General features: G+C 39.8%; 1 protein-coding gene across 3 annotated transcripts in view; it reads left to right on the top strand.

Moving 5' to 3' along the window:
- The window catches only part of pphln1 (periphilin 1), a 203,169-nt gene that overhangs the window by 54,906 nt on the left and 124,216 nt on the right, over positions 1-24,047 (top strand). For 2 of the 3 annotated variants that reach the window (XM_041216312.1, XM_041216310.1), the window contains exons 5-6: positions 7,384-7,419; positions 20,947-21,134. In XM_041216312.1, coding sequence (XP_041072246.1) covers positions 7,384-7,419; positions 20,947-21,134 — 224 coding nt within the window. The remainder of the gene's footprint in view (positions 1-7,383; positions 7,420-20,946; positions 21,135-24,047) is intronic. The other variant, XM_041216311.1, reaches the window with a different exon arrangement.

Here is a 24,047-nt window from a genome sequence, read left to right as displayed (position 1 = left end):
ATTTTACCTTTTTATATGCTTATAAAAGATTTTTAGGCCCCCTTTTAGGTTACCTGCTTACCTTTTTTCATACACTCTCTTTGCCTCTTTTTTTCAATTTTCCCTTAGCAGTCTGCATTCTGCTTGATTTTCTACTGCTTTCTGTACCTGATATTTGTCATAAACCCTTTTCTTTTCATTTTAACCTCAATTTCCTTTGTCACCCATGGAGCTCAAGCTTTGGATGCCTTATCTTTTCTCCTTTCAGACTATTCTTGCTTTAGACCTGAATTATCTGTTCCTTTAATGGCTGCTCATTTACTGTTTCCTGGACAATCTTTGTTTCAAGTCCACTTGTGTTCGATCCCTTCTCAAATCACTGAAGTTGGCCATCTTCCAACTGGATTTTCTCACTGTTCACTTTTCTTTATCCCTTTATGTTACTACTTTAAATGAGCACTATTACCCAGATGTTCTTCCACTGCATCACACTGCACTGGCACGACTTAATTCTCCAGAACCTGACCCAACACTCTTTCCTTCCTCATTGGGCTAGAAACATACTGATTAAAAAAGTTTTCCTATGTACAGTTTAGAAATTCTGCATCCTCCTTTCCTTTTTACTGTGTTCTGTTATTCTATATTAGGGTAATTGGAGTTCCAAACTGCTGTTGCTCTATTATTTTTACATTTAATCTCCCTGTGAAGACATTGGTCCCAGCCCTCTTCAGGTTCAACCCATCTGGCTTGTAAAGGTCCCTCCTGCCTTAGAATTCTCCCATTGTCCCGGGAATCTTAAACTCTCCTTGCTTCACTATATAACTCAAAACATAACTCAAATTTTGACTTAAAGACTTCAGTTTAAGGTTTTGTAGTACTATCAATAGTAGTTCATCAGAAGATACATATAGTTACATCAGCGCTACTTGAATTGAAGTCCTGATCTATAGTTCAGTGCCTATGGTTTATTTAAAGAAGGGCATGCTTAATATTGAATCCCATTATGCTTGCAAACACTGAAATGTGTTAGAGTAGGTATTACTTGAAATGCTGAATATTATTCAGGAACACCACCAAGAGGAACATTTCACGGGAAGGTTTATTATATTCCAGTAATGTACACAGAAACTCTGGTTGACTTTTCCACTTTTGATACCCCCTCTTTAATTTATTTACTTAGGGATAATAATGTCATGCAGTCTCCATATAGAATAAAAAATAAACTTCTCATTATTACGTATTCCTCTGACTGAAGAACCTAATGGTGTGCATCCACATTCAAGCATTAGCAGATGTGAAAACCAAATGTAAGATCATCCTTACAGCTTAACAAACCTTGCTACCTTTTGGGCATGTAGAAAGTGCAGTATTTGTCTAACCTAATAACTTCATTACAAATGCTGAAGAACAAAAATTATTATACTGAGTTGAGAACATAACATCATGCAAATGTTGGAGTTGACACATTGAAAATTCACTGAGTGTAAGTTCAGAAAAGAATTTTGTAGTTTCAAAGTTCAGTTGGTATGGAAAAAAATATATTAAATGCAACTAGTTAAGTTAAATTTGGTGGTTAAGTAAGTTATCGATATAGCCTTTCAACCAAGATAATTGTGTCTGAGAGGATCAAGCACAGTCTGCCCTTGTAATAATTAGACCAAGTCCAAAATTAAGAGCTGAACAGAATAAAATATTTAGTTAGGTTACATGCTGTAGGGGTATACTAGTTGACATTTTACATCTCAGTGGCATATTTTCTTCTGTCATAGACTTGGAGACTGTCTTTCCAGCCCCTATTGGAGGCATTTTGGGACCTGAAAATACTGATGCCTTCTGGCATGCCAGTTTGCAATGCCATTGCTGGTGCTGGCCATGTTTACTAGGGCGGAGGGGAGGGCAGAATGACGATCCCACCTGATCCCTGATAAAGGCAGTTAAGGTGATTTGAAGAACACGTTCACACGGGGAGTTGATAGTTTCAGCGGACTGGGTGCAGCTGCACATGCTTGTATGGGACAGGTGAAGGAAGGCGGTTTGGGGACACCGTCATGACCACCCCAAGGAATTGCACTGAAGCCATAAAAGTTCCAATGACGTAGAATGGGACTTGGCCTTTGGGAGATAGGTGCCCTTGGCATCGTTGAAGTGGTAGGCAATGTTGACAATTAGCACTCAAAGCAGTGCAGGAGTTTGTCATCCTCCTGGCACCACGGAGGGAAGGAGAGGAGGGGACAAGGCTGCCCAGTGCCATCTTGGCAATTGGCTGAGCTCAAGGTAGGTAGAAGCTGGCTGTGGGGCATGGACCCTGACTTTCAAACCCAGTGGTGATGAGCAACACTTTCTGCAGGAAGGCCAGAGTCCTGGGCAGAGGAGAGGGACCATGGGCAGAAAGGCAGAGACCAGTGCCGGAGCAGACTTCAATTCTCCAGGCAGATGGTCACAGACATCTATGCCCTCATCACCGAAGAACGGGCACCTTGCAGCACTGGTCACTATGTCCTACCAGTAGACATTCAAGTCACTGTGCCTTGAACTTTTTTGCTTCTGGCTCCTTCCAAGGATCAGCTGGTGACATCTTGCACATCATTAATGCCTTCTTTGCCAAGGCTGGGCAGTACATTTGGTCACAAGAGGTGAGGCCTCACTTGCATTTAGGGCAGTCAGTTTGGCTACCAAGGCTGGATTCTCCCAGGTGCAGGGCACTATCGATTGCAACCATGTGGCCTTCAAGGCACTTGGTAACCACCCAGTCAGATTCATCAACAGGAAAGGTTTCCTCTCCTTCAACACAAAATTTCAGCTCTTGGAGTTGAAAAATTAGCCCACAGAAAATTGTGTAAGTTATTTTACTACAGTAGCCTTAGAATATACATGTCTGGCCAGATGCTCAATGGAATGTTCAAGCCACTCAGTACAAATATAAAAATCTTGTGGTATCTTTTTATTTACTCAATGTTCATCTTGTGGTTTTCATTTATTTGACTATGTTTGGGTTTTTCTATTATAGAGAAGTATTTAAATTTGCTTTCTCCATTTTTTTTGCTCAGTCTGTCTTGTTCCAATTATATATTTTGGCTCAAGTTCATTGTTAAGCTTTGGGTTTTCTTTTTCTTTTTCCAGAAGTTTACCCCCTCCTTCATTTCCTCTTTAAAAGCATTTAATTGTTGTTGGAGTAGTTTCTTGAGAGAAAAATTGAGATTAACAAGCTGAGAATTTACTAGCTAAATGATGGGACATATTTCCACTGTGAGAATGCTGATTAGGTTCTGTATTATTGGATGCACAGACATATTTGTGCTATTTGCAGTGAAAAGCATGCAATAATATGTTAGGCTAGTACATGGGGAGTATAATATATGTACACATAGTGTGGCCCCCATCATTACTAGGCACTCCTGCAGGGAAGTATTCTGTTTTGACCCAGAAAACAACTCTTCGAACCAAAAGCTGTTCAGTGTAGCTGCAAGGGATTGGAAAGTTGCCAGTACTTGGAGTTTTTTAGTGTACGAAATCCTGTTGCTGACCGTGAAAGAATGTGGTTTGTAGTTTCATTTGAAAGGAACATTATGATAATTGAGTAGAAGCAGATGTTTGATTTATTTAATTTCTTTATATTTTAAATTCATATAAACTCTGCAAAGTTTGTTGAGCCTGTCAGAGTTAGACCTAAGAAATTTGCAAACATAATTCCATTCGTGCTGCTGACTCATTGAGCCTAAATTTTTTTTCCATTCATGGGATGTGAGCTTCATTGGCTGGGCCAGCATTTATTGCCCATCCCTAGTTGCCCTTGGGAGGGCGGTGGTGAGCTACCTTCTTGAACTGCTGCAGCCCATGTGGTATAGGTACACCCACAGTGCTGATAGGGAGGGAGTTCCAGGATTTTGACCCAGTGACTGTGAAGGAATGGCGATATATTTCCAAGTCAGATGGTGAGTTACTTGGAGGGGAACCTCCAGGTGGTGGTATTCCCTATTTTATCTGCTGCTCTTCTCCTAGGTGGTAGTGGTAATGGGTTTGGAAGGTGCTGTCTAAGAAGCCTTGGTAAATCCCTGCAATGCAACTTTGTAGACAATTTACACTGCTGCTACTGTGCATCGGTGTGGAGGAAGCGAATGTTTATAGATGCGCCAATCAAGCGGGCTGCTTTGTCCGGGATGGTGTCCAGCTTCTTGAGTGTTGTGGGAGCTGCACTCATCCAGGCAAGTGGGGAGGGTTTCATCACACTCCTGACTTTGTGCCTTGTAGTTCATGGACAGGCTTTGGGGAATCAGGAGGTGAGTTACTCATTGCACAATTCCTAGCCTCTGACCTGACCTTGTATCCACATTATTTATATGGCTAGTCCAATTCAGTTTGTGGTCAATGGTAACCCCCCAGGATGTTGATAGTGGGGGATTCAGTGATGGTAATGCCATTGAACATCAAGGGGCGATGGTTGGATTCTCTCTAATTGGAGATGGCCATTGCCTGACTTGTGTGGCGCGAATGTTACTTGCCACGTGTCAGCCCAAGCCTGGATATTGTCCTGGCCTTGCTGCATTTGGACATGATCTGCTTTAGTATCTGAGGAGTCACGAATGGTGATGAACATTGTGCAATCATCAGCGAGCATCTCATCTTCTGACTTTATGATGGAAGGAAGGTCATTGATGAAGCAACTGAAGAAGGTTGGGCCTAGGACACTAACCTGAGGAACTCCTGGAGCTGAGATGTCTGACCTCCAACTGCCACAACCATCTTCCTTTGTGCTAGATATGACTCCAACCAACATAGAGTTTTCCTCCTGATTCCCATTGACTCCAGTTTTGCTTGGGATCCTTGATGCCACACTCGATCAAATGCTGCCTTGATATCAAGGGCAGTCATTCTCACCTCACCTGTGGAGTTCAGCTCTTTTGCCCATGTTTGAACCAAGGCTGTAATGACGTCAGGAGCTGAGTGACCCTGGCGGAACCCAAACTGGGCATCAGTGTTCAGGTTATTACTAAACAAGTGCCCTTGATAGAACTGTTGATGACCCCCTCTATTATTGATGATCGAAAGTAGACTGATGGGGCAGTAATTGGCCCGGTTGGATTTGTCCTACTTTTTGTGTCCTATTTTTTGTATGTCCTACAAGACATGCCTGGGCAATTTTCCACATAACCGGGCAGATGCCAGTGTTGTAGCTGTACTGGAACAGCTTAGCTAGGGGCATGACAAGTTCTGGAGCACAATTTTTCAGTACTATTACTGAAATGTTGTGAGGGCCCATAGCCTTTGAAGTATCAAGAGACGGCTGAAGGCACTGGATTTCACGTGGAGTGAATCGAATTGGCTGAAGACTGGCACCTGTGATGTTGGGGACCTTCAGAGGAGGCCGAAATGGATCATCTACTTAACACTTCTGGCTGAAGATTGTTGCGAATGCTTCAGCCTTATCTTTTGCACTGCTGTGCTAGACTCCTCCATCATTGAGTATGGGGATACTTGTGGAGCCTCCTCCACCAGTGAGTTGTTTAGTTGTCCACCACCATTCATGACTGTATGTGGCAGGACTGCAGAGCTTAGATCTGAACCGTTGGTTGTGGGATCACTTAGCTCTGTCTATCACTTGCTGCTTATGCTGTTTAGCATGCAAGTAGTCCTGTGCTATAGCTTTACCAGGTTGACACCTTTTTTTGTTTAGGTATGCCTGCTGCTGCTCCTGGCATGCCCTCCTACACTCTTCATTGAACCAGAGTTGATCCCTTAGCTTGATGGTAATGGTAGAGTCAGGGATATGCCGGGCCATGATGTTACAGATTGTATTTGAGTACAATTCTGCTGCTACTGATGGGCCATATCGCCTCATGGATTACTTGAGTTGCTAGATCTGTTCGAAATCTATCCCATCTAGTGCAGCGGTAGTTTCACACAGCACTATAGAGGGTATCCTCAATGTGAAGGCGGGACTTTGTCTCCACCATGACTGTACGGTGGTCACCCCTACTGATACTGTTGTGGACAGATGTATCTGTGGTAGGCAGGTTGGTGAGGATGAAGTAAAGTATGTTTTTTCCCTCTTGTTGGTTCCCTCACCACCTGATTGGTATAATGGCCGAGAATTTTCTTGAGTGGGGCATTTAGCATTGTGCTCCATTAGTTCGACATTTTCTCTCGCCCTTCAGCTTGAGATTGGTGCAAGGGCGCCAGGGCATCTGAAACCTTCGTGAATCATAGAACCAACAATCTACCTCCTTAACCAGTGGGATTTAAAGATTGGGAATTAGAAAATACGGTGAATTAGAACGAAGCCAGGTACAGAAAATAAAATTGAGAAGGAAAGGAAGATTGGATTAAGAGTGAAAGGAAAAAGAGAATGGTAAGAATGTAGTTTTAAAAAATAAAATCTCAAAGAACAATTTACTTCATGCAGGAATGAGACTCCACATTTTCCTTTTGTTAGTAAAAAGTTACTTGGGTTAAGTACAAGCCCTAATTTTCTGTAGTAAGTTTAATTGACAATTAAAGCACAAATGCAGCAATTTTTTGAAACGCAACAGGAAAACCTATGAAGAGCTCTTATTTTCATGAGGCTAATAGTGAAGCAGTAGAAATCATTCAGCATTTTGTGGTGATTTGCAACCCATGAGATATCTCTTCTTTGCCAGAAATATCTAGTCAGTTTATACACTAAGAACAGTGTGCAATGACCCCTATTTTCTTTTGCCAGTCAAGTTCTCTAACAGCTTCTATTCCAGTGTCTTTGAGTAATCTCTCGAGTACCCTAGGGCTTGGTGTATGGATTCACTACATTTCTGTGCTGCCTCCTGATAAACTCACCTGGACTTGTAAATAATTGAGCTTCCAGGCAAAACCAGGTTTTAAAGCTGGATATTCATTAACATGAGGGAGTTTTAATACATTTTCAAGCTTTTTGTAATCTTTTGTTAGCATCAAGCACTGACATATAGCTGCATACAAATTTCAAGTGCTCTACATTTAGCTCCTCGAGCTCCTTTAACCCTGTTCAAATGCGAACATCCACAACTCCAGTTTCCATACCAGTTATTTGTATTGTCTTTCACAGTAAGGTTGTTGATTTTGCACAAACTATTGGACAATTTGTGAGCCCATTACGAATTGAGTTAGTACTACCCAAACACATTGTGAGATCATTTATGCTGGCAGTGACCATCACTTCATCAAATTAGCTTAGATTTAACCCAGGCCTGAGGGTTAAAAGCATAATGTGCCAATCAAATGCTCTTACTCAAACTGTTCCTATTAAACAATTTTTGATTCTTGATTAAATTAGAAATTCTGCTGTTTAATTTATATGTTACTATAATTCTCAGCACTTCAGTTTATAGGACTGCCTGATGTAGAAAAAATATGGCATTGTTGCTGGAAGTTTTAATTTGAACTATGTTTTTGTAGGGGACCCAAGACAAAGAGATATGCTACAGCTAACAGGTAAGATTTAGTTTTTGTGGTTTTAAAACCTGCATTGTTAGTGCTTTTCTTCATTGTTGCTGAGTAATGCTGATGAATAGGCTGCAGGCAGTAATGATTACCAATATTAGCCTTTTCAAATTGATTGGTTTTCTAGCTTTCTGTTTGTTGCCAGTTGGCTATTTTTAATTCGATTTTTGTGAGTTATTAGGAAAGTTTAGTTTTATATAGCCTTTATTTCTACTTACTTAAAAATAGATCTCAAAATCAGCTTTAAAAAAAAATGCTCCTGCTTGTTTTGCCACCCTCAAGCAGGAGCATGGGTGTTTGCAAAAGTAATATGAATAAACAGTTGTTTGGTAGTACAGAACTTGAGTATTGCTGAATAAGGGAACATGTCTAAGCTTTTCGTCTTGCACTTAACAGGACATCTTGCAAGAATACTAATATAAGATGAATGCAACAATTTATACTGTATGCAAGAGAGTGCTGATTGGTTGACAAATGCCATTGCCATGGAGAATGCACCAGTGATGGTGACTGACAGTTAACTGCCAAGCGGTGTTTAAAATTTAAACCAGGCAGCTCAATCCTGATAAGTCAAGGCATTCCCCTGAGGAATGAGTCAATGAATGGTGGTCACTTATTTCATTGAGCTGAAACAGGCGCAATGTGTGTACATGCTCTTTCTGTCTGCAAAGAACAGGGCCCTGTGTATTAATATATGTAGCTTACAGTACATGCAAATGTGTCACAGAACTATCATATTTTTCATAATATTATTGTGGGATATTGTAAAGTAGGCATGTGTGTGTGTGTGTGTGTGTATGTATGTATGTATGTGTGTGGGGAGGGTTCTGTGTGTGCCTAATTTAATTGAATTAGAGATGGGTAGACCGTGAGGTTGAAATTATCAAAAGAGTTTGGTATAAAAAGGCATTTGAAATGCTAATGGATGAGCTAAGTATCGGGAATTTGCATTTTTAGATAAATTGAGAAATTGTTGGATTTTCAAAGACACATGATAAGGTTTTTATAAATAAGGCAGAGTATGACATTGATTTTTTTCCCCAAAAGTGCTGACCTGAAAGATTTTTATATTATAGGAAAAGTAAATTTCAAAGACATGGGGGGACAATGGGATTTACAAATCAAAGAAGAAGTATATTTAAAGAAGGTTGGAAGGCTTTGTGAGGTGTGGCCTGTGAGGTCTGAACATTACAGTGTGTGAAAAACACTTGGGTGGGAGAAACCTCTAGCCACTTTGCGGAAGTCTACTGTTCCAGTAATTAAAATTGTGTTAAAAGCCTTTGGAATTCCACTGTCGAGTGGGTGCTTGTGGTAACTTTGCTGGATTGTCTCTATAAATTTAAACTCTACTTTGAATGGTTGCCTTAAAGGGGGTGTGTAGTTGAGAGCCTAGTTAATTAGGAATTTGGGGAATAGTTATAATAAGTAACTGCGTAACTGTAATCTTGTGTAGGTGTTTTATTCTTTTGTTAATAAATGTTTTAATTTAACTTTTTAAATTTCTAAAGGTGTTAGTGGACTCATTATTTCTGAATTAGTGCACAAACCTTCTCGTAATAAATACAAATTGCAAAACCGTTGTGATAGCGTGGCCAAGTTTCCCTTTTGGATTTGCTTAGCCTGGCATTTGGTATTTACCACCTGCTGCACCATAACAAATGTGCCACACTGCAAGCCCAACTGACAATTTTAAGTGGGTTGTCAGCGTAATTCTTAGCACACTGAGGATTATTTAGCGATTATTTTAACTAATGTTGGACACCGTGTTTTAAGTTTTGCAAGCATGGGCCAGTTGGGTATGGCCTGTACCCTGCCCAATGCAGACATGCTGTTTGATACAATCCGCCAGTCTTTCAGATGTATGACTATATACATAGTATCACACTGGCAATGAAATTCATATACCACATTACTCACTTCTGTGTCAGGCAGAACATCTTTTTGATTTGACGGCAACATCCTGTTAGTGATGAATACCACTCGTGTTGCTACTGCATAGTAGCAGCATGAAATAGCTAGCTTCACCTGTTGCTGGAATTTTTGGTAGTTACTGTCAGTCACCATCACTGGTGCATTCTCCATGACAATGCCACATGCCAACCAATCAGCACTCTCTTCACATACAGTATAAATTGTTGTTTCCCCTTATATTGGCATTCTTGCCAAGTGTCCTGATCAGTGCAAGATGAAAAGCTTAGACATGTCTCTTTTTCAGCAATAATATGGGTAATTGCTGGTGGCTGTTGACAAATTCTGGCGTCAGTATTTAATTATTTCCTGGCGGAAATAGGTGAAGAGTACAATTTCAGACAAGAACAGTTATCAAACTGACCTGCCTAAAGTAGAAGTAACGTAGCCTCAAACAAAAACTGTTACCTAACTGATGGAACTAATTAGAGACCTAGAGAATCTATCCCACAAATACGTAATGGAAGATTTTTTTGAAATTCGAGTTAATACATTTCCTAATACCTTCAGTTAAGGGCAGCCGTACAGGATTTAATGAGTAAATTGTTCCAAATAGAAGAAGTTGCGCTTAAATTTTTAGCAGGCACGTTAATATACTTGTTGAAGCCAGCTCCTCAAGAGTATGGGCAAAACTCATACAAAATCATCTTTGATGAACTGGACACCGTGACTGGATGGCCAAAACTGTCTCCCATTTTAGGTCCTGTTTTCCCAACTCTCAAATGGTCAACATTCCAGAGGAGGACAAAGAAAATGCTTCAAAGACACACTTGAAGCATGGCAGCATTGACATTAATGACTGGGAGGGGCTTGCTACTACTTGTTCTGAATGGCAACAGTTTGTCCATCAAGCTGCATCATGCTTTGAGTCACAGCGTTTTAATTACAAGGCAGAGCGCTGATAGAGAAGGAAGGAAAAGAAAGAAAATCCTGCACTCGGATCCTACTACCTCATATAACATCCTGGCCCATGTGCCCAAAGATCTGCAGGTTGAGAATCGGCCTGCTCGGTTAAATGAAGACTCATAACAGTGTTACAATCTGATTCGGGACCGTTGACATTTAAAAATAAATCCGAATACCTTTTTTTTACCAGTAAAACTACACCACAAGATTTCACTTTATTTTTAAACAAAAGAAACTTTATTGTATATAAAAGAATGAAACAAAACAAGCATTATTAACTTGACAATATGGTTTATACCTATGTATGTTATGCATTCAGGTTTACTTCTTACTTGCCCCTAAGCATTTTCTTATAAGACACATCAGTCTTAAGGGTGGTCCCTACAGGAGAAAATAGCTTTTAAGCATGCCACAGCCCTCCAGAGAATTTCCTCAGCTGCAGGTATTCTTGGAGATAAAACTTTCATTCATCCTCTCTTGACTGTGGAGGCCTCAGACCCTTGTTTTGGTTACTTTGCAATACTTCCAAGCTAATCTGCTGGTTGCTTTCTTTTGCATTAAGACATTGTCAGGCCTGCTGCAGATTCTCTCACCAGCTTCCTGCCTTCCTAAGCTCCACCTATCTCCATGATGGCGTAGCCTCCTCTGGGCTATCCTTAAACTGACCTTTAAGCTAATTAGCTTAGATCCTTCATTTAACCCTCATTTACAATTTCTTTAGGTAAATAAGCCCACCTGCTGTTTTCTGACTCTGGCTCTTCCATTCTGAATCTATTAAACAAATGTGCAATTTGGACTGCCATTTCTTTGGATGTTGTGGCAATCACTAAAGCCCAGAATTTTAATTACCTTTCCTTCATCATCATCATCTTTCCAGGACCAAACATTACCTCAAATATTAACGTAAGCCATGAACTAAATATGCGCAACAGCAGAAATCCATGACCCTGAGTAGACGTCGTCTTCAAATTGAGGTACAACCGACGATGGCGTTTAGGATGAGAATTAGAATGTATGCTCAAGTTTCGTTTTCTTTGTAAATGTTATAACGTATCTACTTCATGAGAGATAATTAAAACAAAATATCAGCAGCTTGTTTTTATATAGGGCATTTAAAATAACAAAACATCTTAAGGCTTCAAAGAGTTTTTATAACACAAAATATGACACCAAACCACATAAAGAGATAATAGGGCAAATGACCAAAAGCTTAGTCAAAAGGTAGGTTTTAAGCGGTCTTGAAGGAGGAAAGAGTGATAGAGAGGAGGAGAGGTTCAGGGAGGGAATTCCAGAGTTTAGGGCCTATGCAGCTGAAGGCACAGGCAGCGGTGGTAGAGCATTATAACCAGTGATGCTGAAGAGACTAGAATTAGAGGAATGCAGATATCTTTGAGGCTTGGAAAATTTATGGAGATTGGAAGGGGCCAGATCATGGAGAGATTTGAAAACAAGGATGAGAAATTTAAAATCAAGGGGTTGTTTAATTGGGATCCAGTGCAGGTCAGCGAACACCTGGAGGGAAAAAAAAATCACCAGATGAATGGGAGGAGCGTTAATGTAACCATAAGTTATTTACAAGTCTTATTCTACATTTTTCTCTCTGTCCACTTTGTTGAATGTAATTCTATAAAAATTATTTATCCTGCTAGTTGAAAGTTTGTATTGCTTTCCCTAAAATATATTCATAGACCTATCTTCAGGACTAATTCTCGGTGTAAGATTGTTTTGTTTTAAATAACTGAATACCCTGACTTAAGTTTGGTTTGCTGGGCAATAATCTAGATGTGATCTTAATAACTCTTATTAAATTGATGAGTGAAGTTTAACCCATTTCGTGTTTGATGCATTCTCAAATTCATGAATTAAATCTGTTTTCAGTTGAAGGACAGAAATCTACCATTATCATATAGTTGGAAAGTTACTGGTATCAGGTATTGACCTTAAATGTTTCTAACGTAGAGTAGTTATTCAGCTTTGAAACCAAGTGGCACAAATACTGATGTGTTTTCTTTCACAATTATTTATTATGCCCAGATCCTGGCAGCAGCATGAATGGTTGATAACACCTCAAACAAACTTTTTGGTCATAAAACATGGTGAGGGCATGGCCTCACAAAACCTGCCTGCCCTTCATCTCATGCCTGTCAATCCATATATATGTTAATTTGTAAAGTGCTGATCAGGAAGAGGTCATTAGAGGACTGTAAATAAATCAATAGATACATATACTTTTGGTGATTTGCAATAGTGTTGATAAAATGATACAAATAGGAAAACAGGCTCCATCTTTATGAAGGTGAATGGAACTGCAAACATATAAAACCTGAAATAATGAATCCTGTTTGGATGGTGACTAACTTCAAAGCCTAGGGCTTGAAACTTTAATAAAATGCATGAATATGTTTATGCATGTCTGCCTCCTGGACTGCCTCTGACAATTACAATAAGGTGCACATTGGAGCGAAAGTTTCATAGCACAACAATGTAAAAGAAACAATTGAGAAAACAGTCCTTGTACACACCAGGGAGCAGTATTTCTACATGTGCATTTGCAGTGAAATTGTAAACTCGTTCTTTACAAGTGAATTTATGATTTTGTTACACATAAATGATAGAGGAGACCTTCTCTTATGCTATTGCTGGACAAGAGATCTTTCTATGAGTTTAGAGTTGAATACTTAAGTGAAAGATTTGAAATGAGAAAAATACTTCCAAATGTAGTTCACCCACGTAATTTTAGTCATTCATCTAGGAAGTCAAATGTTTGCTCCTCTACCCATTGTAGCATCCAGTTGTTCCTTAAATGATTCAGGGTTTTTGGCTTCCATGACACTTTCTGGAATTTATTGATCATGCTTTGAGTAGGAAGAAAATGTTGGATATGTGCTATGTGTTCTTATTGTCTTTTGGTTCCTGGATGTTGTTAATAATCACACTTCAAGTTGTAAAGATCAGAAACTCTTTATGTTTAATTTTGCTATACTGTCTGGTTCAAAAGAAGAGCTAGATTGAACTGGTTACGTACTCATCACTTCAGTCTCTAGTGTAGCTGTGAAACATGGCCCCCTGGAACACTTACACACAACACATTGGTTCCGAGCTGGGTAGCTCCTAGATGTTTACAGATAATGCAACAATATATAACAATATGAATCCTAAAGACTGCAATTGCTGATGCTGCAACTGCAGAAAGCACACATCCAGCATATACAGTTTGTGCCTGTGGCATCACCTTTCAACAACGTCTAGGCAGCTGCCTGCATCAAAACTGGCACAGACCAAACTCAGCCTGGAAACAACACTGACATACGCTGCCTAACTTAGCGCTCACTTGCTGTCCCTCACCTGGCTGCATTTCTTCCAAGTCCTTGCTGCCTCCTGCTTGTCACCCTGCTCCCAACTCTCTCACCACCCAGCTATTGGCAAACAGAAGGCAGCAAGGAGTCAGGAGCTGGGCAGCTGAGCAGAGCAACGAGGGATCAGCAGTGGGGTAGCAAGGGGTCAATGGAAATCGGGCTCCCAACAATGACATTCGCATTGGGAGCAGCCATGCATGCACCTGAAGATCGAGTGAATGTTGAATTCCTGTTCAGCATCAGGATGTACAATAATCCTAAATTATTATTTCTAATTTTCACCCAGTCCTCTAGTTCTTCCACAGTTTAAACTAAAATAATATTCTGCATTCATTTTTCTACAAACTTAAATGATCTTGTACATTTCCAAAAGATCACCTCTTGAATGCCTCCTCCTTTTAGGAGGTTTAAATTTCTAATTTTTTCCTAGGCTTTCCTCATTATTCAGAGCCCTGACACTGGAAATCAACGTAGTACTTTTTTTACACTGTCGCCAGCATTTGAATGCTTCTCTTATTTCTTGGCAACCAGAACTGGATTTGGCCTTCAAGGTATGCTCTAAACTGAGATTTAGATTATGTCATTCAATATTCTGATGGTGTTGATTTCTGCCCATGTTTGTTGTCAATTCTACTAAGACGTCAAGGTTCCTTTCAACTTCATCCTTCGCTAGCTCGATGCCAAGTGCTCCTGTAGTCTATTTTTATTCCTATGTGCAGTAGTTTGTATTAAATTTCATCTACCGTTGTTCTGTCTTTTTGTATATCTTATTCACTCATTTCTGACCTCCATCCAATTCCACTGCCTCTAGTTTGACATCATCTGTAAATCCAGGCCATTTTTGTAAATTCGAAACTGTAGGTCCCAGCACCAAGCACTGAAGCATCCTACTCAATACTTCCTTCTCCCCTGCCTACAACCCCAAAATTGACATAATTCCTGATTTATTACTGAGTACTGATTTTATTACTTTTAGACAGTCTCTTATCCATGCCCAAGATTTATCCTGAGTCCCCATAGCTTTGAATTTAACTAATAGCCCTTTTATGTGGAACATTATCAAAGTCTTTTGAAAGCCAAGGAATACCATGACTTAAGGCTTGTTGCAGTGCATTTGGATTGTCATTTCCTCAAAAGAAGGGACTAGTCAAGCTGGATTTTCACCTTCTGAATCCATGCTAATTGTTATTAACTTGATTGTTGTTGTATGGCAATAACTTGCATTGTATAGTGCCTTTAACATAGTAAAATGCCCCAAGGCACTTCACAGGACCATAGTGATTGTTGTTGTACAGATAATTCTCACGTTGGAGGAAGGAAAGGGATCAGAGTAGTTGTTTTCTTCTCAGAAAATCCTGTGGGGCAGAAAATGTCAGAAATCGAAAAATTGGTTTCTGGGTTTTAGATTTCGAGGTACTCAATATAAAATCAAAGTATTGTTGAATTAATGAAAGACATTGGTTGAGCCATTGTTGTAGTACTGCACAATATCTGGTACCCTATTATTTGAAAGTTAATATAGCCAAAGGAAGGGTACAGAAAAGATTCACTACAGTTACCGGAGGAGTGAAAGTTTATAATTATGAAGATGGGCTTGAAAAATTTTACTTTTTTAGTGAAACAAAATAGGTTATTGGGGAATCAAATGTTATTTTTTAATGGTTCAAGAGAGTAAATAAGTTACGCCAGTTAATGAATTGATCACAAGGTGTTACAACTAAGTGAAGAGGGGTCAAATGGCTCCCCTCTTTTCCCTCCCCTCATTTGACCTCAACAGGGTTTTTTTTTTTAAAGTTACACACACTGTGAGCATAAAAGACCAACCTAACAGGTCTTCTTGAGTTTAACAAAGGAGAAGGTTAGTTTTATTATATTTAAATCGAACTGAATAAAGTAATACGATACGCTGCAACTTCCGCGCACACCTACACATTTGAAGTCCATCCACACAATTACAGATTACAGAGCATTGGAGAATAGATTGATCAAATAAGAGTCCACAAACAAATGGAAAAGAGTTTGTACTTTGGGGAGTCAGCTGACTTCTGGTTGAGTTTGATGGTCTTGATGTTTCCGATTCAAAGATATAGAAGCTATAGTTGGTTCTTCTCCTGGAGACACAACTGCGGAATTGAATTCCACAGTTCAACTGCAAGTCCAATTCTGCTTGGAACAACATGTGCTTAAACTACACAAAGGACTTGGGCTAATTATGTGATCTCTTCAACTACCAGTAATTCAAATATAATTGCACATTCCAATTATAATACGATTAGCTGATCTGGAGAGCTATCTTAAAAATTAAGCTCTTTTTGTCCAAGCAATTAACCTTTGAATGGTTCGTCTTCAGCTGTTGAATATTGCAAGTGGCTTCCATAGATGTCTTGTTGATAGGGCAGGAAGGAAAATCATTCACAAACCCCAGGATATGTTGTAGCCTGTGATGGATTTCGCAGACTTGCTGTGTCCTCTCAATAGTATTCGATTGTGGAATAATCTAAGTTAGAGTCAGCCATCTTGCTGTGAGTTAAAGTTTCTGATTCAACGAAGTTTGTCTTTTTAAAAAGTCCAATTTCTGCTTTCCAACCAATGGATAGAAATCAATATTTGACATAAGCACATCTTTGTCACAAAGGAGATTCAGAACTTGAATATTGCTGAAAAGAGACATGCTGCCAAAACTTTTTGTCTGTTCTCATCAGGACAAACATGAAAATGACAAATTTCAATCAAACGTAACAATTTATACTACAGGAAAAAAAGGGTGCTGATTGCCCAAAGTGTTGCTATGGTTGTTTGTAATAGGCAGAGCACAGACCACACTCAACCAACCTGCACTTGCAACATTTGCTGAACAATCCTGAGGGCACTGATAACAACCAATTTAAGATAAGCAGTCGTGCTCAGCTCGTAATGTGGCTTATTTATGCTGGCTAGAAATGGACCTGTCCTCTACAAACTAAAGGCATATGTACAAGCCTTGCGCCTCTTTTGAATTCCCCAGGAGCTTGGGAACCGATGGTTCCCTGTTGCTTTCTCCATGGCAGCACTTTGGCCAATGTGAACTATAATCCCCACTTTGTAATTCCTACTTTGCTATTTGAGAATTCTTCAATCTGATTGACTGATTGGCCTGCTTGCTGCCTGCATTATTGCTGATGCTATAGATGGCACCAAATTCAAAGTTGGAACAACATCATACTCTGGAGCCTAAAAAAAAGCTTTGAGTTCTTTTTCAAGGTCAGTGACGAGTGCCAAATTCTGGACTATTAATACCTGGCATCCTTTTTTCCTACAGTATAAATTGTTGTGATTGTTTGAAATTTATAGTTCTTGCGCTTTTCTTGATTTTAACTGCAAGACGAAACCTTCGGCAACATGTCTCTCTTTTCAGCAATGTAACAGGGGGATATATACTATATATGATTTGTAACAATTATGGAATGCTGTACCGCTAGTAGCTACTAAGGCAGAGATAACAGCATCATTTAAAATTTGAAATCAATAACTATTTCCAAGCAAAGAATATGAAAGTATATAGGTAAATAATAAGGAAATTGGATTAGAATAAATAAATCACTCCATTTACAGAGCTAGCATTGATATGACATAATTGCTTAAACAACCTTGGCTGAACTTTCTATGATTCTATCCATGCAAATCCACAGAAGGTAAGGGCAAAAAAAATGTGGAGAGATTTTTGGAGCTTTAGATGATATGTATGAGGTGGACGGTGAAAAAGTGGCTTAGGTGAGTCCTATCAGAAGAGAATTTGGAAACTTTGAGGTTCTATACAATGATGCAGTCAAGAGATTGAAATTGAGGGAAACGAGGACAAGTGGAGGTAAAGGAGGAAAGGCTATGATGGCATTTGAAATTGCTAACAATTATGGTCTGGAATTTGCAGTTGTAACTGTAGGCAAAACTGCCAATGTTGTTCTTCTTACTATGTAAAACTGGCAGCAACTCCTGACTTCTGTACATTCCCAGTTAAACATGGAAATGTAGAGGACTCTACTCCACAGGTTGAGCTGTTGTAGTCTTTGGAAAAGCAGTTAATACAGAATCTGTGAATTGGTGTGAATATCAACTTTTGCACACCATTTTCACTGTACAGTCCAATGAAAATGTTAGGCCTTGATTCATCAGGTATAACTGAATTCTTTCTTGATACAATAGCATACCAGGTTATAATTGTTGCTGAACAACCTCGCTGGCCATGAAAAACTGATTTTACAAGTGTGGAGGCACATTTCCTCAGAAGAACATTTGACAGTTGGTTTTTAAAATCATAAAACATAATTTTTCAAAATGTTGTTTTAATATTTCCTCTTCTACCTTTAATCCTACATGCATGTCTCAATCAATATTTTGCTTTCTGTAAGATATGAATTCTAATTTCTGCTTTTCTGTATGAGAACTTTTTGGTCTGATTGATCAGCCTGCCTGGTGTTTGCACTGTTGCTGATGCCATAGATGGTGCCAAATTCAAAGTCAGAACAATATCACACTCTGGATAATAACTTAATAAAACTTGGTGAACAGTTTTTTTCAGTGGCAAGTGCCATCCCTTCACCACTGACTGCAAAATCTGAACCGTTAATAAATCAGTGCAGAATCAGGGTGGACTGGAATGAGAAGTAAAAAAAAAATATATAAAAACAAAAAACTGCAGATGCTGGAAATCCAAAACAGAAACAGAATTACCTGGAAAAACTCAGCAGGTCTGGCAACATCGGCGGAGAAGAAAAGAGTTGATGTTTTGAGTCCTCATGACCCTTCAACAGAACTGATAATGAGAAGTATTCAGTGAGGAAATAACATGGTAGCTTAACGGAATTATAGCTGAAAATTATTTTGAAAGGAAGATGAGTAAGGTTAAGAAAGAAAGGACCCCAAAGATCCATGGGCCACAATTGTGGCTTCAATATAGAAGGACAGATCTATAATAGAAAAAAGTAAGCAGCTTCTCTTTCCTGGGATCTCCAACCCAACTTGGTCCTAATTGTGTCCTTCTAGAGGCCTAAGGGCATACCAGCCCTCCAGTATCACATTGAGACCCTTCTGACTACAGTTACCATGCTTACCTGATGTAGGTAGTTCCTGCCAGCAGCTTCATTCCCTTAGTTTTCATTAGTCTGGGCATTATAAGGGAAGGTTGGAGGTTCTATCTCTTACAAAACCCATCAAGAACTCTTAGAATCAATGTAAATGACCCCCATATCGAGGTTTCTGCCTATTTCTGAAGAAATTCTCTGGGGCTGTTGTTCAAAAATAGAGGTCAACTGAAAGAATCTAAGATAGACCAAAATGAGATCTAAAAGTGATAACTATGCCACTACTGCGGCAATTAGCGTCTTCAACACAATGCATTGCAAAAGTGTGGTGGGAGGGGCAGGGCTGGGGGTGCTGGTCTCAATATGGGAATAATAATTGCCAATGGTAAGCTGCCTTATTAAGATTGAAAGTATGCAGCCACAGCACTTTGATTAGTGGCCTGTGCAACCATTTGGTCACAACTACTGATCTCTCCTTTGGATTGACTTCTTTGTTATTTCTGATTATGTTTCTATGGATCATCTTTGAAAATTTTTCTGTGCTTAAAGGCACAATACAAATACATGTTCTCCCAATGTTTCAAGGTGACCTATAATTGTGGATTTAACAGACTGGCTACTGAAAAGTAGGCTTAGAAGTTGTAAAAACATTCACAGCATGTCGATTTGTTATCAATTGAATACACCCTTCCTTGCAAAAGGAACAAACCTTATGTCCACTAGCATCAGAAAAGAAAAGGTGCTGAATAGTCAGAAACAGAACCACAAAAAAGCGAGCAGTTGTCAGCAAAGACACTGAAGAGTAAATAAATAACCCAGATAAATAATTGGCAAATCAAATGGCCACCAAACAAAATGCAACAATAGCAGTAAAAAATTTTGCTTGAAAAGCTTATCAAACTATTTCAAGAACAATATTGGTGCCAAAAACTAAATTATTTTCAAGATGAAGCTGTACAGTCTTTCCCCAGAAGCTCAAGCTATCAGCAAACAACAGCCCTCTTTGGCAGAAATATGTCAGATGTTGGTTATGAGACAATGCTCTTACATGTGTGGGAGAGGACTTGGGGTAGTGAAAAATGCAATGCAAGAAGATAAATTGAATAGAAAACAAATTACAGTGAAGGGAGAGGGGATTTGGGGGAGTAACAAGACAGGGATGAAAGAGCACAATAAAATTCCAATTCAAATGGTAGATAAATGAAAATATTGAGCTACGCTTCAAAATTATATTTCTACTAGTGGTAGCTAGTTACAATATCTGTGAACATTCAGTATATTGCATTCAAAAATTGTAATGCCTCGTTGCTGTATATTTTCTTTACCTGGCACTTGTTTCCAAATAAGAAAAGACACAGCCCATTGAAGCATTAAACAAAAAGGACTAGAAGTTAACAGGTTTCATTCCCAGAGAGTACCAAGTTAGCTCATCTCAGGGCAGCAATCACAGTTACTATTCATAAGCTAGAGAATTGAAATATCAATTGGGGTTTCTTCTCCCGATTGCTATCCACTGATCCATGTAAGAAAGTGGGAAATCATGAATGTTAAGGGAAAACGAAATCATGCGCTTCACAATAAGGTAGAACACCAAATGAGCACTTGTGACATTTGGGACAGTTGTGGTGCCTGTGGAACTCTTGTACTGCCTGTGGAATTCTAAGGAAATCGACGCTAACAGGATAGCATAACAGGATAGGACAGCAGAAATTAGTGGGGGCAGTAAACTGTTCCAGACATAACTGCTAATTTTAATTAGGTAATTTTGATTTTTGATGCAAGTATCATTAAATGGAAGACCTATTTTAGAGTTAGTACATCTTTTGTTTTAAATCATGATTACGAATTTACAATTCAAAATTTAAGTGGGAGAAAGGAGGCATGTTTAAATATTTTTACATAAACTACAGAATATTTGGTAGTTTAAGTCAGAGGATGTGCTGTTGGATAATGTAGGATGTTATCAGTGAAATGTATGTGATGGGGAAACTTCTACATGTAGACAATGTGACACTTAGGATATGCATGCTGTACAAAAGAATTTTAATGTAATAAATGATTAAATGCATTTATATATCCTAGAAGAGAGAGTTATGATGGACATTTCTAGATTACTTTTGTAGGTTTATTTTAAAACTAGAAAATAAAATAAAAATGTTTTTATTTAGTTTTAAAATGTGGAACCATGTTAGAAAGTATTTAAAATAGAATCTTTGATAATATTCTCACAGGGATAACTTCAGAAGAAAGAATTTCTATTCCTCTCCGCATGTAAGAGAGCGTTCCCCTCATAGAAGAGAAACACCATACTACAGAAGAGAATCTCCTCACAGCCGTTCTGGATCAAGCATCAGCAGCAGAAGCTACTCCCCAGAAAAAAACAAGCAGCCACCTTCCCATCAATCCCAATTCAGCAAAAGTAAGTATATAAAAGAAAAGGAAGGACAGAGCCTTTCCATTTGCAAAGGTACAATTTTAAAATGTGGTCATTTAAAACACTTTTAAAACATATAATGATATTGCAGAAAATAAAATGATTGCTTGTGAAATAATACAACATTTGCCAAGCAAATAGTAAATTTTGAATGATATTAAAATAAGAACAATTGTAGGGAGAGGAGAAGGACAGATTGCTTCTGACCACCTCTGTACTTCACCCCACGCTCATGACGCTAACTAAAATATTACTTCAAGGAACTTGCATCTTTATAAGGTTAAAATCTCTTTCTTGCCTACAATACCTGCCCTTTAAGATCTCGAGGTTCAGCAGGGATGTAAGGTATGGGAAAAGAGTATAAGAAGTACCAGGGAATGGGTTCTAAATGGGAAGCATTAAAATTGAGAAAAGCTCCATTTAGGTATACAAACACCAGTGCTGACTTTCTTCACAGAATCGTACAATGCAGATGAGGCCCTTCGGCCCATTGAGTCTGCACCGACACGTGAGAAATGCCTGACCTACCTATCTAATCCCATTTACCAGCATTTGGCCCATTGCCTTGAATGTGATGATGTGCCAAGTGCTCATCCAGGTACTTTTTAAAGGATGTGAGGCAACCCGCCTCCACCACCCTCCCCAGGCAGCGCATTCCAGACCGTCACCACCCTCTGGGTAAAAAAGTTTTTCCTCACATCCCCCTGAAACTCCCTGCCCCTCACCTTGAACTTGTGTCCCCTCATGACTGATCCTTCAACTAAGGGAAACAGCTACTCCCTATCCACCCTGTCCATGCCCCTCATAATCTTGTATACCTCAATCAGGTTGCCCCTCAGTCTTCTGTGCTCCAATGAAAACAACCCAAGTCTAGCCAACCTTTCTTCGCAACTTAATTGTTTCATCCCAGGCAACATCCTGGTGAATCTCCTCTGCACCCCCTCCAGTGCAATCACATCCTTCCTATAATGTGGCAACCAGAACTGCACACAGTACTCCAGCTGTAGCCTCACCAAGGTTCTATACAACTCCAACATGACCTCCCTACTTTTCTAATCTATGCCTTGATTGATAAATTGATATGCCTTTTTCACCACCCCACTAACATGCCCCTCTGCCTTCAGAGATCTGTGGACACACACGCCAAGGTCCCTTTGTTCCTCAGAACTTCCTAGTGTCATGCCATTCATTGAATACTTCCTTGTCAAATTACTCTTTCCAAAGTGTATCACCTCTCATTTTTCAGGTTAAATTCCATCTGCCACTTATCTGCCCATTTGACTTTCCCATCTATATCTTCCTGTAGCCCAAGACACTCAACCTCACTGTTAACCACCCGGCCAATCTTTGTGTCATCTGCAAATTTACTAATCCTACCCCCCACCCTAGACATCTGTGTCGTTTATATAAATGACAAATAATAGGGGACCCAGCACAGATCCCTGTGGTACGCCACTGGACACTGGCTTCCAGTCACTAAAGCATCCTTCTGTCATCACCTTCTGTCTCTTACAACTAAGCCAATTTTGAATCCACCTTGTCAAATTACCCTGTATCCCATGTGAATTTGCCTTCTTTCTCGGTCTCCCACGTGGGACCTTGTCAAAGGCTTTGCTGAAATCCATATAAGCGACATCAACTGCCCTACCCTCATCTACACACCTGGTCACCTCCTCAAAAAAATTCAATCAAATTGGTTAGGCATGACCTCCCTCTGACAAAGCCATGCTGACTATCCCTGATCTCAAAGCTTGCCTCTCCAAGTGGAAATAGATTCTCTCCTTCAGAATTTTCTCCAATAGTTTCCCTACCACTGACATGAGACTCACTGGTCTGTAGCTCTTATTGTTCTCTTCCCTGCCTTGTGGCCTTCATTTCTTCTCCGTTCAACTTTTTTCTGCTACTGCATTACATTCAGAAGATTGTGCTTTGGATTATTTCTTTAAGCAAGTTCCATTTCATGTGGACAGCTTGTTAGCCTGACTAACTCACAAGTCCCTAACACTGAACCAGCTAGCAGTTTCTCCAAATATTTCTTACCTAGGCAAGGGCAATAATTTCAACTTACTCCTTATTCCTCCTCAAGTGCTAAAGCTTTTGCTTATCACTGAAAACATGTGCTGAATTTTCGCTGTGGAGATGGAAATCCGGAACCGGTCTATTTTAGGGTCAGAAACCGGTCTCCGGGGAAACTGTTTAAAAGTTCAGATTTTCACTGTGGTGAGTCTTTAATTGATATGGAAATGGATTCCTGTCCACTAAGAGCCAATGAGAGTGGGAATGGAGTTGGATCAGATGAAGTGTGGGAATTCATTTAGACACTTGACTGAGGCAGCTGGTTGTGCAAAGGGAATGATCTAATGATCGTGCCAAATCCTTCCACTTCACCAGAGGGAAATGTGATGGAACAGGGGTGCTGGAGGCCTGGCACTCGGGGCAGGGCCAACCCTCACTTCGTTGTTGCGACCTGACTGTAATGCTGGAGGCCGTGAGGCAAAGGAGAGAAGTCTTCTTTCCAGAGGGTGGTAGCAGGGCCACATCATTGTTCAGTGTCATCTCCCTCCACTTCCAATTCCTTCTCTTGCCTCCTGCTCCTTCCGCCCCCCCCGTCCCGCCCTTGTCAATGAACTGTCTCCTCCCAGGGCCTCACCATTCTCGAGGTCTATCCCCCTCTAGAGGATTTTGTAATGGATAGTGCTGCAGACCATCACAATGACCCTTGCAGGATATTAATTGAGGGCACCCCCTGACCGGTCCAGGCAGGGAACTGCAGCTTTAGGTGCTCAGTGACCTGTTCATTGTGGTCCTGGTGAGTACGTTGTATCACCTCTGTCTCTGTCTGAGGTTCTCATAGAGCGGTCAATCATAATTTCTTCAAGGGACTCCCCGTGTCCCCTA

This window comes from Carcharodon carcharias, chromosome 21, assembly GCF_017639515.1.
Source record: "Carcharodon carcharias isolate sCarCar2 chromosome 21, sCarCar2.pri, whole genome shotgun sequence".
Taxonomy (NCBI): Eukaryota; Metazoa; Chordata; class Chondrichthyes; order Lamniformes; family Lamnidae; genus Carcharodon; species Carcharodon carcharias.
This window is presented reverse-complemented; position numbering and strand designations above follow the sequence as displayed.